The following is a 15329-nucleotide window of genomic DNA, read 5'->3' as shown; positions in this document are numbered from 1 at the left end:
GAACCAAATCAGTCAGATTATACCACAGTTGGTTGATACATTTCTCCAGTTTTTGACAAACCCTTGTTTCCTTTGTGGTTTTTTTTGTGCTGAGTCAGAGTGTTGGCTCCCACACGAGAAGGAGGAGTGATGCCTTGTTCAGTTTGATAAAACCGTATAATCCCTGCCGTACGTTTTATTCAGATTACATCTGCCTAACTCTTTACTGACAGCCACTCTCCCTGCATCCGTCGTTATGAAGAAGATCATCACGGTGTTTGGAGCCACAGGTAAGTGGTATTCCAGGAGTGGTGGGGGCAGATTTAACACAACTGAGTGAATGCTGGGGACCGGAGTTAAAGGCTCACTCCAATCCCTGAAATCTGATTTCAGTGATTTGAAGTGGTTATGGTGCCTGTGTGCCATGTTTCATAGTGAAATGCTACACGTAGTTTAACCAATTACTGCTGGAGGTGCAGCATCATTGGGGTGTAATTAGCCGCCCCGTCCCGCAATTAGAGTTGGCAAATGTCCGTTCTGTGCATATTCTGATACACAGAATCTCCTTCATTGACTAAGCGCAATCGAAGTGACAAAGTTCTCCACGGTTTGACTGGGGTGGGTGTATTTATCACACAGTTGAGGTTTTACTAGTAGCAATCGGCTGCTGCTCTTGGCCGATGAATGGCCGGTGGCATACGGCATCTGGCTTCAACACGGCAGCAGAAGACTGTCAATTCCTCAGTAGCAGAGGAGACCAGTGGCACGGCAAAGACCCAGGTAAAAGGGAAAACTGTTGCAAAACGGCCTGCACCATTACCCAGAAATTGAGCCACAGTACCCTTGACACCATAACCACTACAGCCGGCTTGGAGTAACTCTAACACACCTGAGTGAATGCTTTGTAAGATTATTTAGAATATAAATGACATCACCAGAACTAATTTCATGTTTCACCAAAACGATATAAATTTACAAGAAATTCCTTTTTCTGTCTGCTTTCTAAAAACTCATGAAGTCCCTAACTCTGCAGAACCTTCATTAGATTGTCTTTTGCTTTATTTATTTTTTGCCCAGATTTGCTTTTTGCTGAGATGTGCTATAACTTTAAGGTTTCTCCTTTGCAAAGCTGCTTTACCTGAGCACGTTTTTGGCAATGAAGATATTTCTTTTCTTCTTGCCCCACCCAGGTTGGTTTACTTTTACTGGCACACCTAATCCAGCAAACTGCTATATCTACATTTTTATATAGATTTGTTTTTGGCATCCAATATATGCGCCCTATTCAATCATCTTCTAGATGACCCTTGCATGCCCTTCTCTTCGTATCTCCATTTTCAACATGTCTTCTTAGTAAATGTCGATTTTTGAACTCTTGGCTGGGAGCCTTGATGGCATTTGCCCTATCATATCAATATAGCTGTATTAAATGTCATTAGCACACTTATACAAGCCTAACCCATGGACCATCGTTACTTGGGTCTTCTCCGGTCTCTCCAGCAATGGATAGTAGCAGGTGTCCATGTAGTAAGGATACATAAAAAAAACAACAACATTTTCAGACAAAGCAAGTATATCTATTCTGCTTTAACTGGGAAATAAACGTAATCATAAACAATCCAAAACATGCAAATACAGAATTTGCGTCTTGAAGAAGATGTGTGGAGTGTTGAAATGTTGCAACTCTGATGAAGCCCCAATAAAGGGATAGAAACATAGAATGTGACGGCAGATAAAAACCATTCGGCCCCTCTAGTCCGCCCAATTATCTAAATACTATGAGATATAAGGCTCAGGGTTGGCTCATTGTACAGCGCCACAGAACATGTTCGTACTTTATATTTAGTTATTGTAATAACGATGCTCTATTATTTGCCAATTTTTCTACTACATAGGGAAGAAGGAGACACTTGAGTGTATTAAGATTATTCATTGGGAATTTTTTTATCGTTCTCTATTAAATCCTACTACGTAAAAAATCTCCCAAGTAAAATTGTCAGCTGAAAAGATGTATGGTGCAATTGTTTTTTTTTTTTCTTCTTCTAATTCTTTATTTTTAAAGCTGGTAATAAAAAAAAATGAGATTACAATATGCAAAATCTTGTGAAAATACGTTCTATATTTTTCTATATTTTACCATTAACAAATAAAATAAAACAAAAACCATAAAAGAAGAAAAATGTATAATTAAACAAATTCAGATATCGTCTACGGATTCCAGACTTAATGGAGTCAGGTCATGCTAACCTATCTGTAAAACAATAGTGCATAGCTAACAGCCTCTTCTCTATATATACCCTTATTATCATTATCAAATACGAATAAAAAAAATAGGCTTGGCCTGCTTCCAATAACAGGGGGAGCAATACATTTTTTTCTTTTAAATGGTACAATTGTTAAGTAATTGCTTACCACAGATTAGTTAATAAACACATTTGTTTGTTGATTTCTTAAAATTTTTGTTGCTAGGGTTGTAAATCGTCCTTCATCTCAAACTCTCACATTTGTACTTTTTTTTTTTTTTAAGGTGCCCAAGGGGGTTCGGTAGTGAAAGCTCTCTTGGAGGATGGTACCTTCAATGTCAGAGCTGTGACCCGGGACACCAGTAAGCCGGCAGCCGTAAAGCTAAGACAGGCCGGGGCAGAGGTGGTGTCTGCTGATATGGACAATAAAGAGAGTCTGGAGGCTGCCCTTAGTGGAGCTTATGGAGCTTTCGTAGTCACGGTTTGGGATAATTCCAAGAAGGATAAGGAGTTCAAACAGGTAAAGACTTGACAATATTATTTTAGTACAATTATAAAGTATTAATTTGATATGTTTACTCAATAAACATACCCAGTCCCGCCGACACCCACTATTATACACTACACAAAAAAAGTCTCATTCTTCATTCAATGTTTTTGTATTATAATTTTAGCTCAGCATATACACTTATCTTAGATCTTTAATAAGAATTATCAAAGTAATTTACCCACAAGGATGCATTTATATTTCTCTAGTTTTCAACAACGACATAGAACCTACAGCCACTTCAGTCCTAATTATAAAAAGTATCGTCCAAATAGGTTTTGAGTGAGAATTTCCTTGTTTAGGTTATGGTGGATCTGGATTTTTTGCTACAGTTGTTACATTGAGAACTGACCTCAATCAACAGAGAAATTGTAAAAATAATTCTCATTTTATTTTTTAGGGCAAAATGATTGCAGATTTGTCAAAACATCTGGGCCTTAAACATGTTGTCTTCAGTGGGTTAGAGAACGTGAAGAAACTGACGGGTGGAAAGCTGGAAGTTCTCCATTTTGACAGCAAAGGGGAGACGGAGGAATACTTCAGAGCCATTGAAGTCCCAATGACCAGTGTTAGACTTCCCTATTACTACGAGAACCTTCTGACATCCAAGCCCAAAAAGTCGATGGATGGGTTGACCTATCATCTGTGTAAGATATCTCTTGAACTGCATCACAATTTTTAAACCCATTGGGACATGTGATCCCAGCAGCCAATACGAACCTGGGATTTCTGCAGTTAAGCATTTTATCACATAGTTACACGGCACAGTCAATTCTAGGTTTCTACTCATTGCTGATAATGCAGGATGTCAATATCCTTAGTTACTCTAGGTTAGTTCAACTTTTATCAAAAGCAAATAAACTACTAAAGAAATTTAAAAATGACCAACATAGCTTTTATCAAGCTCTATCAAGCTCTGTGATATTGCAAATAATTTTTCTAAGGCCAGGGCTACTTCAAGAAAATTGCATAAAGACCGAGATAAGTTTGTATTTTCATCTAAAGATGCGATTCACCAAGTATATGCTTACAGGCCTCCCAATGTGTGATGTTCCACTGGATGGGATGTCTGTCGCAGATCTTGGTCAAGTGGTGGTCAGCATCCTGAAGTGCCCATCAAAGTATATTGGGAAAGACATCGGGCTCAGTGCGGAGAAGCTAATGGTGGAGCAGTATGCAGCCATAATGTCCAAGGTCACGGGCAAGACCATTAAAGATGCTAAGGTGAGCACTAATATATTGAAAACTAGAATACAAAGGACTCAAAGCTGTTAATGTGAAAAGTACAATTTATCATTGTATACCTATTCCAAATTTTTGTCATACGACCAAATGTTCCTTTCAGCTCATGCATGAGACAGAAGTCAATTACCAATTCTGTAACAGTTCCACCAACGCTCTAACAGTAGACCGGCTCCTGTGGATAGTAATCACTTACAGCACAATAGCCGTTATTCCATTTTTTGGCACAGATTAAGGTTCTTACTATGATAGAGCTACTTATTAAAGTTTTAACAGGTATCAGGGAATATTCAGGTAAAAATATTGCTTGTATCTCCTACAGCTTTCTCCTGATGAGTATGAGAAGTTGGACATCCCAAGAGCTAAACAGATGGCCAACATGTTCCGGTTTTATATAATGAAGCCCGAACGGGATGTGTCGATCACACATGAACTGAACCCTAGAGTCAAGACATTCCAGCAATGGTTGGGAGAAAACAAAGCAGCTTATGAGGACTTGTAAAGAATGTTGTTGTTGTTGTTGTTGTTTTTCTTTTAATTACTTAATCATCTACTATTTTTAAATTACTGGAAATCTCTCTGAATAGAAAAAAAATCTCAAACACCTCTATATCCTGTTTCGGATATTTGGGCCTTAAAATGTATTTGAATAAGCCGCACTTGTCTTATGAAAAGTTCTGTAATAAAGAGATAAGTCTGTCATCATTGTGGGCTGAGCATTTGTTAGATACTTTGTAAAACACAATGCTTGTAAAGAAAACACTGTACATGTAAATATTTGAAGGAAGAATATGTAGATTTTTGGATTGGAAAAGAAAAAAAAGAATTAAATGTAAAGATAAAGTGTTAGATGCCATCCACAGAGAACTCGTGAGTGATCACACAACAAAGGTTCACGTTTGGCTGGTCTATTGTATTACAGGATATTTGGATTTTGACCAACACACTCAGCCAGGTTATGAAGCTTTTCAAAAACAAAATCACTTTCCTCTTTATGAAAAGGTCCTCATAGAGGCGGGTTATGTGAGAACACCCACTGACTACACACCCACTGACTGCACACCTACTGACTACACACACACTGACTGCACACCTACTGACTGCACACCCACTGACTGCACACCCACTGACTGCACACCTACTGACTGCACACCCACTGACTGCACACCTACTGACTGCACACCTACTGACTGCACACCCACGGACTGCACACCCACACGGTTTTTCCAAACTGAAGAGATTTAAATTTTTTAACCTTTCTTCATAACTAAAATGCTCCATTCCTTTTATCAATTTTGTAGCTCGTCTCAGCACTTTTTCTAGTGCCATGATATCTTTCTTTAGAACAGGTGCCCAAAATTGCACAGCATATTCAAGGTGTGGTCTTACCAGCGATTTATAAAGAGGCAAATTATATTTTCATCTCGAGACGTGTTACGTTCGCATGTCTAAGCTTTAACATGCTCGATGTGGCCGCTGGGATAGTGTCAGGGTACCTGAAGTCTCTACCTCCGAGAGAGGTAGAGACTTAGACGTTCATCCGTCCGGACGCCATGTTTCCTCTGTTCCTCGCGGTCGACCCGGTCACACAAACGCCGGCCGCGAGGGAGTCTCTTCCTTTTGTAGCATGGTGCCCGGAGGCCGACGTCATCACGCCAATCCGGAACGACCTGTCACTCAGTCCGAGACAGACTAATCAGGTTTCGTCGGAGGCGTGTCTATCCTCTCTAGCCAGGGTATTTAAACATACTTCGCCCTGTTGCTCATTGCCCTGTCGTGGTTCTAGCCTGTCTAGTCACACAGTGCTCTGGTGTTTCTCAAGTTATCCTTTTGGTTTCGACCCGGCTTGTTTCCTTACTCTGTTTACCTCCGTTGTCCTTGACCCGGCTTGTTCCTCGCTTACCTGTCTTCTCGTTCCCTCGACCTCGGCTTGTCTCTGACCATTCTCTATACTCTCTGTACGTTAGCCCGGCCATTCTAAGGACCGGTATACGTACCCTGTACCTGTTTGTACTTTGCGTGTTGGATCCCTGTCCCGATCCTGACATTACGACAGGGCCAATGGATCCTGCAGGTACAAACAGTCAGGTTGGTTCCTCTGATTCCAGGTTTGACGCCATGGAACACAGAATGGACCAAATGGCCTTAGCACTACAGGCATTGTTGTCTCGTGCTAATAATCCTCCAGAGGAGACGCGTCCTACTCCTATTTCCTCTGTAGGTTCAGGCCTAGAGGTAGCTACTGTAGGTGCCTCTTCCCGTGTTACTCCACCTGTACGTTATGGTGGGTCACCTGAGAAGTGTCGTGGTTTTTTAAACCAGATCAGCATTCACTTTGAATTGCAACCTCGCTCCTATCCTACCGATAGGGCAAAGGTTGGGTTTATTATCACCTTACTCATTGAGAAAGCTCTGAGATGGGCTAACCCATTATGGGAGAACGATAACCCGTTGGTATACAATTATACTGCCTTTGTAGCTGCTTTTAGAAGAACTTTTGACCCCCCTGGTAGAAAGGTCAATGCAGCCAGATTACTGTTGCGCCTGAGACAGGAGAACCGAACATTAGTGGATTATGCACTAGAGTTCAGGTCTCTGGCGTCAGAAGTTAAGTGGAATGAACAGGCTTATATGGATGTATTCTTGAACGGGTTATCAGATGTTATCCTTGACGAAATTGCTACTAGGGAGCTACCAGAGAATTTAGAGGACTTAATTTCGTTCATTTCTCGTATTGATGAACGTATAAGAGAAAGACAGAACACTCGAGAGAGGAACCTAAGACCTGCCTTTAAATTAGCACCCGCATTTCTAAGTCCTGAGTCCAATACCTCACTGATTCCTGAACCTATGCAGATAGGCAATACTCATCTCTCAGAAGAGGAGAGACTGTACAGGAGAAGGGAGGGATTGTGTATGTATTGTGGAGTCAGAGGTCATTTACGCCTGAATTGTCCTGCTCGCTCGGGAAACGCCCGCACCTAAGTTTCTCTAGAGGACAGGCCTTGGGTGTTTCTATTTTGTCCTCTACGCATAATTACAAAAATCACAGGCTTTTACTACCAGTTTCTTTAACATGGAAGAAGGAAGTACTTAAGACCGTGGCATTGATAGATTCCGGCGCTGCTGAGAATTTTATCGATCAAGCCTTTGCCACTAAGCACACTATTCCTTCCCAGTTAAGAGAGATCCCCTTGGCCGTTGAGGCCATTGATGGTAGACCACTACTCGAGCCTGTTATTACTCGTGAGACTATATCCATGAGCCTGTCTGTTGGTATCTTACACGAGGAGAGTATATCTCTTATGCTTATTTCGTCCCCTTCCGTTCCCATAGTCCTGGGGTATCCATGGTTAAAGAGACATAACCCTACTATCGATTGGGAGTTAGGGGAGATACTCTCGTGGGGTCAGGGTTGTCAGGAGAGGTGTTTACAGAAGGTATCCCCTTTGGCTGTAATTTACACACCTGACACTACTACCCAGCCTAAAGAGAGACAGATACCTCCTTTGTACAGGGACTTAAAGGCAGTATTCGATAAAAAGAACGCTGATACTCTACCTCCACACAGGTCCTTTGATTGTAAAATTAACCTATTACCTGGTACCATGCCTCCTAGGGGCAATGTATACCCTCTATCCACTAAAGAGAATGCTGTTTTAGAGGAGTATATTCAGGAGAATTTAGACAAGGGATTTATCAGGAGATCCTCATCTCCTGCCGGGGCTGGGTTCTTTTTTGTTAAGAAGAAGGATGGGTCACTCAGACCTTGTATCGATTATCGAGGGTTGAATAAAATAACCATCAGGAATGCCTATCCTATCCCCTTGATTACAGAACTCTTTGATCGGTTAAAGGGCTCTAAGATTTTCACCAAGTTGGACCTCAGAGGGGCGTACAACTTGGTGAGAATTCAGCAAGGCCATGAGTGGAAGACAGCGTTTAATACCCGCTATGGTCATTATGAGTATACGGTCATGCCTTTTGGTCTCTGTAACGCACCTGCAGTTTTCCAAGATTTGATTAACGAAGTTCTTAGGGAATTTCAACATGATTGTGTTATTGTCTACCTGGATGACATACTCATACACTCTAAAGAGATTGAGACCCACCATCGACAAGTCAGACAGGTATTACACAAACTTTTACAACATGGTTTGTACTGTAAACTTGAGAAATGCAGTTTTGACCAGACCCAGATAGACTTTCTTGGATACGTGATTTCTGGGGAGGGCTTTAAGATGGATCCTGACAAACTCCAGTCTATTTTAGATTGGCCATTGCCTCAGGGACTCAAAGCTATTCAGAGATTTATTGGCTTCTCTAATTATTATAGACGCTTCATTAAGGGCTACTCGTCTATTATTGCGCCCATCACCAATATGACCAAACAAGGGGCGGATACTAAGACATGGTCTACTGATGCTCTAGCTGCTTTCAAGAGTCTCAAAGAACTTTTTGCTTCTGCTCCAATACTAGTCCATCCGGATACGACCTTACCGTTCCTGCTCGAGGTCGATGCCTCTGAGACAGGAGTTGGGGCGGTTCTGTCACAAAGATTGGGGGTAGATAAACCATTGCACCCATGTGGTTTTTTTTCTAGGAAACTTTCGGGTCCTGAGAGCAGATATGACATCGGCGACAGAGAACTCTTAGCAGTCATTAAAGCCTTAAAGGAATGGAGACATTTATTAGAGGGAACCTTACACCCTATTACTATCCTGACGGACCACAAGAACTTGTCCTACATTGGGGAGGCTAAGCGCCTGTCCTCTAGGCAGGCTCGTTGGTCCTTATTCCTGACTCACTTCAACTATGTGCTGACTTATAGACCTGGTTCAAAAAATTCTAAAGCCGATGCCTTATCTCGCCAGTATGAACCTTCTACTGTACCTGAGCCGGTTCTTTCCTCTATAGTTCCGAAATGCAATATTGTTGCTAATACGAATCTCAGGATTCATTCTCCGTTACTGGCCGAGATCGTTAAGCTACAACATTTAGCACCTAGACAGACTCCTGTGGGTCGACATTTCGTTCCTCCTGCTCTTCAACTGGAACTGTTGCAGTGTTTCCATAACAGCAAGATGGCGGGACATCCTGGTATTCGCAAGACTTTTGCGTTGATCTCTAAGGATTTCTGGTGGCCTGCTTTACGTAGGGATACTAAAGATTTCATCGCTGCATGTGAGGTTTGTACTAAGACCAAACAACCTCATACGCTTCCTTGTGGATTCCTGCACCCCTTAGAAGTTCCAGAGAAGCCGTGGTCCTGCTTGGCCATGGACTTTATTGTCGATCTACCTATCTCTAAAAAACAGACTGTTATCCTCACCGTGGTTGACAGATTCACTAAGATGGCACACTTCATTCCCCTGCCTAAACTTCCATCTTCTCCCGAATTGGCCGAGATATTCGCTAGGGAGATTTTTCGCCTACATGGGATACCCTCTCAAATTGTGTCTGACAGAGGTTCCCAATTTGTTTCCCGTTTTTGGAGGTCCTTCTGTTCGCAACTTGGTATCAAATTGAACTTTTCTTCTGCCTATCACCCTCAGTCTAATGGAGCTGCTGAACGTACCAACCAGAAAATTGAACAATATTTGCGATGTTTTGTTTCTGAACACCAGGATGATTGGGTCGGTTTGATTCCTTGGGCAGAGTTTGCGCACAACAATCTCGTTTGCGATTCTACTCATTCAAGCCCCTTCTTCATGAATTATGGCTTTCACCCGTCTATTCTTCCTTCGGCTTCTCCTTCCCAGGGGGTGCCGTCGGTTGATGTTCATGTTGCTAATTTGAGGAAGTTGTGGGATCAAACTCGGCAAATCCTTACGCACAATTCTATGCTGGTTAAGAAACATGCTGATAAACGTAGAAGGGCGGCTCCGCTCTTTGTTCCGGGTGATAGGGTATGGTTGAGCACGAGGAACATCCGTTTAAAGGTGCCCTCCATGAAGTTCGCTCCCCGTTATATTGGACCTTACAGGGTGTTGTCTCGTATCAATCCAGTTGCGTATCGTCTGGCTCTTCCTGATACCTTACGCATCCCTAACTCGTTTCATGTGTCGTTGCTGAAACCTCTTATTTGTAACAGGTTCTCCTCCACAATAGCCCCTCCTTGTCCTGTTCAAGTGGAGGGTCAGGAGGAGTATGAGGTTAACTCTATTATTGATTCTCGTATCTCCCGGGGGAAAGTACAGTATCTGGTCGATTGGAAGGGATACGGTCCTGAGGAGAGGAGTTGGGTACCTCAGGAGGATGTTCATGCTCCTCGTCTCCGCAGGGCGTATCACTCTCGCTTTCCATCTCGTCCCGGTTCTTTCCGCCCGGTGGGCGTATCTGAGGGGGGGGGTACTGTCAGGGTACCTGAAGTCTCTACCTCCGAGAGAGGTAGAGACTTAGACGTTCATCCGTCCGGACGCCATGTTTCCTCTGTTCCTCGCGGTCGACCCGGTCACACAAACGCCGGCCGCGAGGGAGTCTCTTCCTTTTGTAGCATGGTGCCCGGAGGCCGACGTCATCACGCCAATCCGGAACGACCTGTCACTCAGTCCGAGACAGACTAATCAGGTTTCGTCGGAGGCGTGTCTATCCTCTCTAGCCAGGGTATTTAAACATACTTCGCCCTGTTGCTCATTGCCCTGTCGTGGTTCTAGCCTGTCTAGTCACACAGTGCTCTGGTGTTTCTCAAGTTATCCTTTTGGTTTCGACCCGGCTTGTTTCCTTACTCTGTTTACCTCCGTTGTCCTTGACCCGGCTTGTTCCTCGCTTACCTGTCTTCTCGTTCCCTCGACCTCGGCTTGTCTCTGACCATTCTCTATACTCTCTGTACGTTAGCCCGGCCATTCTAAGGACCGGTATACGTACCCTGTACCTGTTTGTACTTTGCGTGTTGGATCCCTGTCCCGATCCTGACAGATAGGAAGCCAGCAATATTGTATATTTAAAATAATAGATTTACCTCCAAGAGATTGCAATGGGGGACACCTGCACTCCACAAAGAACTGCTCCTGGAAATATTGGAAGAGTTTCTGGGTTTTATTGTGTGTGTTTTTTTGTTTTTGGTTTTTTCAGTCATCTTTAAGGTACTGGAGGCCTTATGATTTAGCTATATACATGATACATTAATTCCTTGCCGCTTTAAAAAAAGTTATATGAAATGCCTGTGATAAGGAATTCCTATTTCCCTATTGCCATCATCTATTCCCCCTCCTCAGTCATCCAAGGCTATTCATTGAACACTTTTCTCCCTGACTACCCCACTTTCTCTCCTCTAGCACTCCTTGCCTCATACTTGGGGACTTTAACATCCCAATCAACAACCTCAACTGCCCTGATGCCTCCCGTCTGCTCTCTGTAACCTCCTCCTTCAGCCTCACACAGTGGTCTACCTCAGCAACTCATACAGCAGGAAAACCTCTTGACCTCATCTTCACCAATGTACTACCTCTAATCTCTCCAATGCTCATGCTCAATTTCCTCTATCTGACCACCATCTGCTGATGTTTGACATTGGCATACCACATACCTAGATTTCAACACCCTCAACTCTCCAATCTCGCAGAAACCTCCACAGCCTTGATCTCCAGCATTTCTCCACCAAACTCCAAACTCTCCTTTTACCCATCTCAAATCTCACTTGCCCTAACTCTGCAACCTCACTTTACAACTCCACTCTCTCCTCTCAACTAGACCTCATGGCACCTCCTACATTTAAACGCAGCAAGCGCACCCAATTACAACCCTTGCACACCAAGCTGACCCAATATCTGAAAAATGTTCAAGAACTGCTGAACAAACAAGAAAAATAGTGGTAAACCGCGCCCAAACAGTACAAATAATAAAATCGTATACATACAAATAGTCCTATAATAAGGAATGTATGGAACCTTCAAATAAAAATACAAAATAGTAATGGTGCAGTATATCAGGCAAGTAAAAATGGTTAAAACTTTATAAAAGACTAACTCACACTTTGCAGAGCTACTCAGAGCTCTGCCGTATAGCGCCTAGACGGTACAATCCCCGTCTCGGGATGTCAAGTGATGGTGCAGTGCGCGGTCCAATCCTCCACAGTAGTATATGGAAAAAAATATAGAGATAGGATCCAATAGTATAGCATGTATTGCAAACAGTGTTGATAAAAAAGGAAAAATATCCTACTTACAAATTTTGGAGCAAATATCTTGCTCTGGTATGTACAGCATACGGTGGTATAATCCCCACCAACGGATATAAATCAGGATGCAGGAAAATCAGGAACAGCAGATAAAATAGTAAAAACTATAGCTTTATTTAAAGTATAAAATATAACAAATATATATAAAATCAATAACTTAACGCGTTTCGCCCGGTCTAGGGCTTCTTCAGAAGTATAAAATCCAAGTTTGGATAAAATCCGCTTATATAGGGGTTCCTGATTGATAAAATTAAGTCCTGATGTGATTTGGCTTCCTACTTCCGGGTCGCGCACGTCGCCCGGAAGTGACGTCATCATATCGTTCCGTGGCATGCTGGGACATGTAGTCTCCCACCGTTTGTGTTATATGTAACACAGGAAGTGATGTTAGTGTGGCTCCTGGTGCCTTATGGGGCATGTAGTTCATAGTGTCCTCTTTCATAAAAGTGTAGTTTCGTCACCCGGAAGTGACGTATCGCAATGCACAGTATCATGGGATATGTAGTTCGGCAAAATGCCGATATTAAATATGGGATACACAAAAGGGGAAAGAATAATAAGTAAATAAAAAGCCAAATAATGTCTCAAAAAACACTTAGGTTGGTATTAGAGAGATAAACAAACATAATAATAAATATAAAACATAGGAAAATATGCATAAACAGAAAAAGGTAATTCTAGTAAAGGAGACAGCAAGGGCATATTCCTACATAGGGGGCAATAGTGTTTTACATAAAGTAGAAATATGATTAAAAAGTGTAGGTATATATAAAACACATATACATGTAAAAATATAAAAAATGAACATGCATAAAGTGAACCATGCATAAAAATCTTAAAGTGGTACTTGAGAGGTGGTGTAAAAAAAAAATATATATATATATATATATATAATAAAAAATAAAATATAAAAAATAGAATAAAAATTGAATAAAAATTGAAATGCAGAGAGAATAAAAATAATACTCCAAGATATGTACTATAAAAAGTTAAAAAGGTCAAACTCTGCATTTAAACCTTTTGGGTGGAGTGTGTCTAAAAAATAGACCCACTCCATTTCTTTCTTTCCTAACTTATTGATTATATCACCACCTCTCCAGTCTTTAGACAATTTTGAGATACCCATAAATTTTAGGTGACGTGGATCATTGCCGTGTAGCTCAAAGTGTGAGGATACCAGGTGAGTTTTTAGTCCTTTTTCTATATTGCGGCAATGCTCACCAATTCTGATTTTTAATGGTCTTATGGTTCTACCTACATATTGTAGTCCGCAAGGGCACTCTAGCAGGTATATGACGTTTTTACTCATGCATGTAATTGTGTCCTTGATGTTATAACTTTTATTTGTGTTATGTGATTTAAAATTATAAATACATCGGTTAGTTTTACTGGTCTTTCTGCATGCTACACAACAGTTACATCTAAAAAATCCATTTTTGTGTTTCATAAAATTATTTATTGCTTCAGACTTTTTTTGTTTTGTGTAATTCTGTGTGAGGTGCATCCTCAGGTTTGGGGCTCCTCTAAATATAATTCTTGGACGGTCTGGGATAATCTTTCCTAATATAGGGTCTTCCTTCAAGATGTGCCAATTATTCTGAATTATTTTTTTTATTTGTTTATTCTTATTGTTATAGTCAAGAACAATGGGTAATATAAAATCCGTCCCATTATTTTTAATATTTTTTAGACCATTGTTTTGGGTTAGGAGATCTTTTCTATCTAAACTCGTAATATTTTTCAGTGTCTTCTCAATTTGTTCTTCATTATAGCCTTTTTCAATAAATTTCTTACTCATCATATTCGCCTGTGTTTTATAAGTTTCAGCATCTGAACAATTTCTTTTTAATCTAAGGAATTGGCTCTTGGGAATACTATCAAGCCAACTCCTATAATGGCAACTGTCCCTTCCAATAAAATTATTAACATGAACCGGTTTAAAATGAGTTTTAGTATTAATTTTAGTATCATGGATAAAAATGTCCAAATCTAGAAAAGTTACATTAGTCTTACTAAAATCCGCTTTTAAAACTATACCATCATCATTTATGTTTAAAAAGTCTAAAAATAGTTTGGCCGTGGGAATAGGGCCCTTCCAAATAAAAAGGAGATCATCAATGTAGCGAAAATAGGCGACCAGGTTCTCCACCCAGCCATGCCCGCTCCATACCATTCTCTCTTCCCACTCCGTCATGAAGAGATTGGCATAGCTGGGCGCGAACCTGGTCCCCATTGCTGTGCCATTCTTTTGTAAATAAAACGAGTCTTTAAACCAAAAATAATTGTTATTTAAAATTAAAAAGATACCTTCAATTATAAAATTTATCTGTTCCTCTTTCATCTTATTGTGTCTTTCTAAAATGGTTTTTACAGCTCTACAGCCTCTTTCATGTTCGATAATAGTATATAGAGACTGCACATCACAGGTTATAAGTGTATAGTCATCTTCCCACTTTATCGTCTCTAATTTATTAAGTAAATCCATAGTATCTTTGAGATAGAATCGGGACAGTTTAACATAGGGCTGTAACATAATGTCTATATACTCCGACATATTTGATAGAATAGAGTCTATACCGGAGACAATGGGTCTCCCTGGGGGTTTATTTAGGTCTTTGTGAATCTTCGGTAAAAAATATATGACCGGTATTTTTGGAAATTTTTTATTTAGGTAGTTATATTCATCAATGCTTAGTATGTCTTCCTCCTTACCTTTATTTAAAAACGTTTCTAACATATTTTTAATATCTGAGGTAGGGTCTCTTGTGAGTTTAGCATATGTTTTTGTATCGTTTAATTGTCTAAAAGCCTCCTCTTCATACATTTCTGTCGATAAAATTACAAGTCCCCCCCCCTTATCCGCTGGTTTTATGACAATAGCATCGTCATTTTGTAGATCTCTAAGGCTTTCTCTTTCCTTCTTTGATAAGTTATTTTTGTCTCCTGTGTGTTTATCGCTTAGATTCCTTATACCTTTAGACACCTTTTTTTCAAATATATCTATTGCACTTGACTTAAAATATGACGGGTAAAATTTACTTTTATTTTTCAGGGAGCTTTTGACATATTTATCTTCTCTCGTGTTAGTCGTATCTGTAGCTTGATTATTAGTCGCATTATTTTTGCTTATATAAAACCT

At 40.8% G+C, this 15329-nt stretch overlaps 2 protein-coding genes across 2 annotated transcripts in view; one reads left to right on the top strand and one right to left on the bottom strand.

Annotated features, from left to right (window-relative positions):
- Window positions 1-15329, bottom strand: part of LOC134571986 (cyclin-dependent kinase-like 4) — a 176802-nt gene that overhangs the window by 72876 nt on the left and 88597 nt on the right. The gene's annotated exons all lie outside the window — the stretch shown is intronic.
- LOC134570993 (nmrA-like family domain-containing protein 1) lies at window positions 170-4694 on the top strand. Its single transcript, XM_063429024.1, has 5 exons — window positions 170-269; window positions 2507-2742; window positions 3170-3416; window positions 3803-3993; window positions 4334-4694. The coding sequence occupies exons 1-5, from the start codon at window positions 236-238 to the stop codon at window positions 4511-4513; spliced, it is 888 nt and encodes a 295-aa protein (XP_063285094.1). The 5' UTR covers window positions 170-235; the 3' UTR covers window positions 4514-4694.

This window comes from Pelobates fuscus, chromosome 8 (assembly GCF_036172605.1).
Source record: "Pelobates fuscus isolate aPelFus1 chromosome 8, aPelFus1.pri, whole genome shotgun sequence".
Classification (NCBI taxonomy): domain Eukaryota; kingdom Metazoa; phylum Chordata; class Amphibia; order Anura; family Pelobatidae; genus Pelobates; species Pelobates fuscus.
This window is presented reverse-complemented; position numbering and strand designations above follow the sequence as displayed.

Bases quoted from the DNA above. Each gene is read 5' to 3' on its own strand.
- LOC134570993 (XM_063429024.1), top strand. From the start codon at position 236: ATGAAGAAGATCATCACGGTGTTTGGAGCCACAG. The intron at 270-2,506 runs GTAAGTGGTATT...TTTTTTTTTAAG, and splicing joins CACGGTGTTTGGAGCCACAG to GTGCCCAAGGGGGTTCGGTA. The intron at 3,417-3,802 runs GTAAGATATCTC...ATATGCTTACAG, and splicing joins TGGGTTGACCTATCATCTGT to GCCTCCCAATGTGTGATGTT.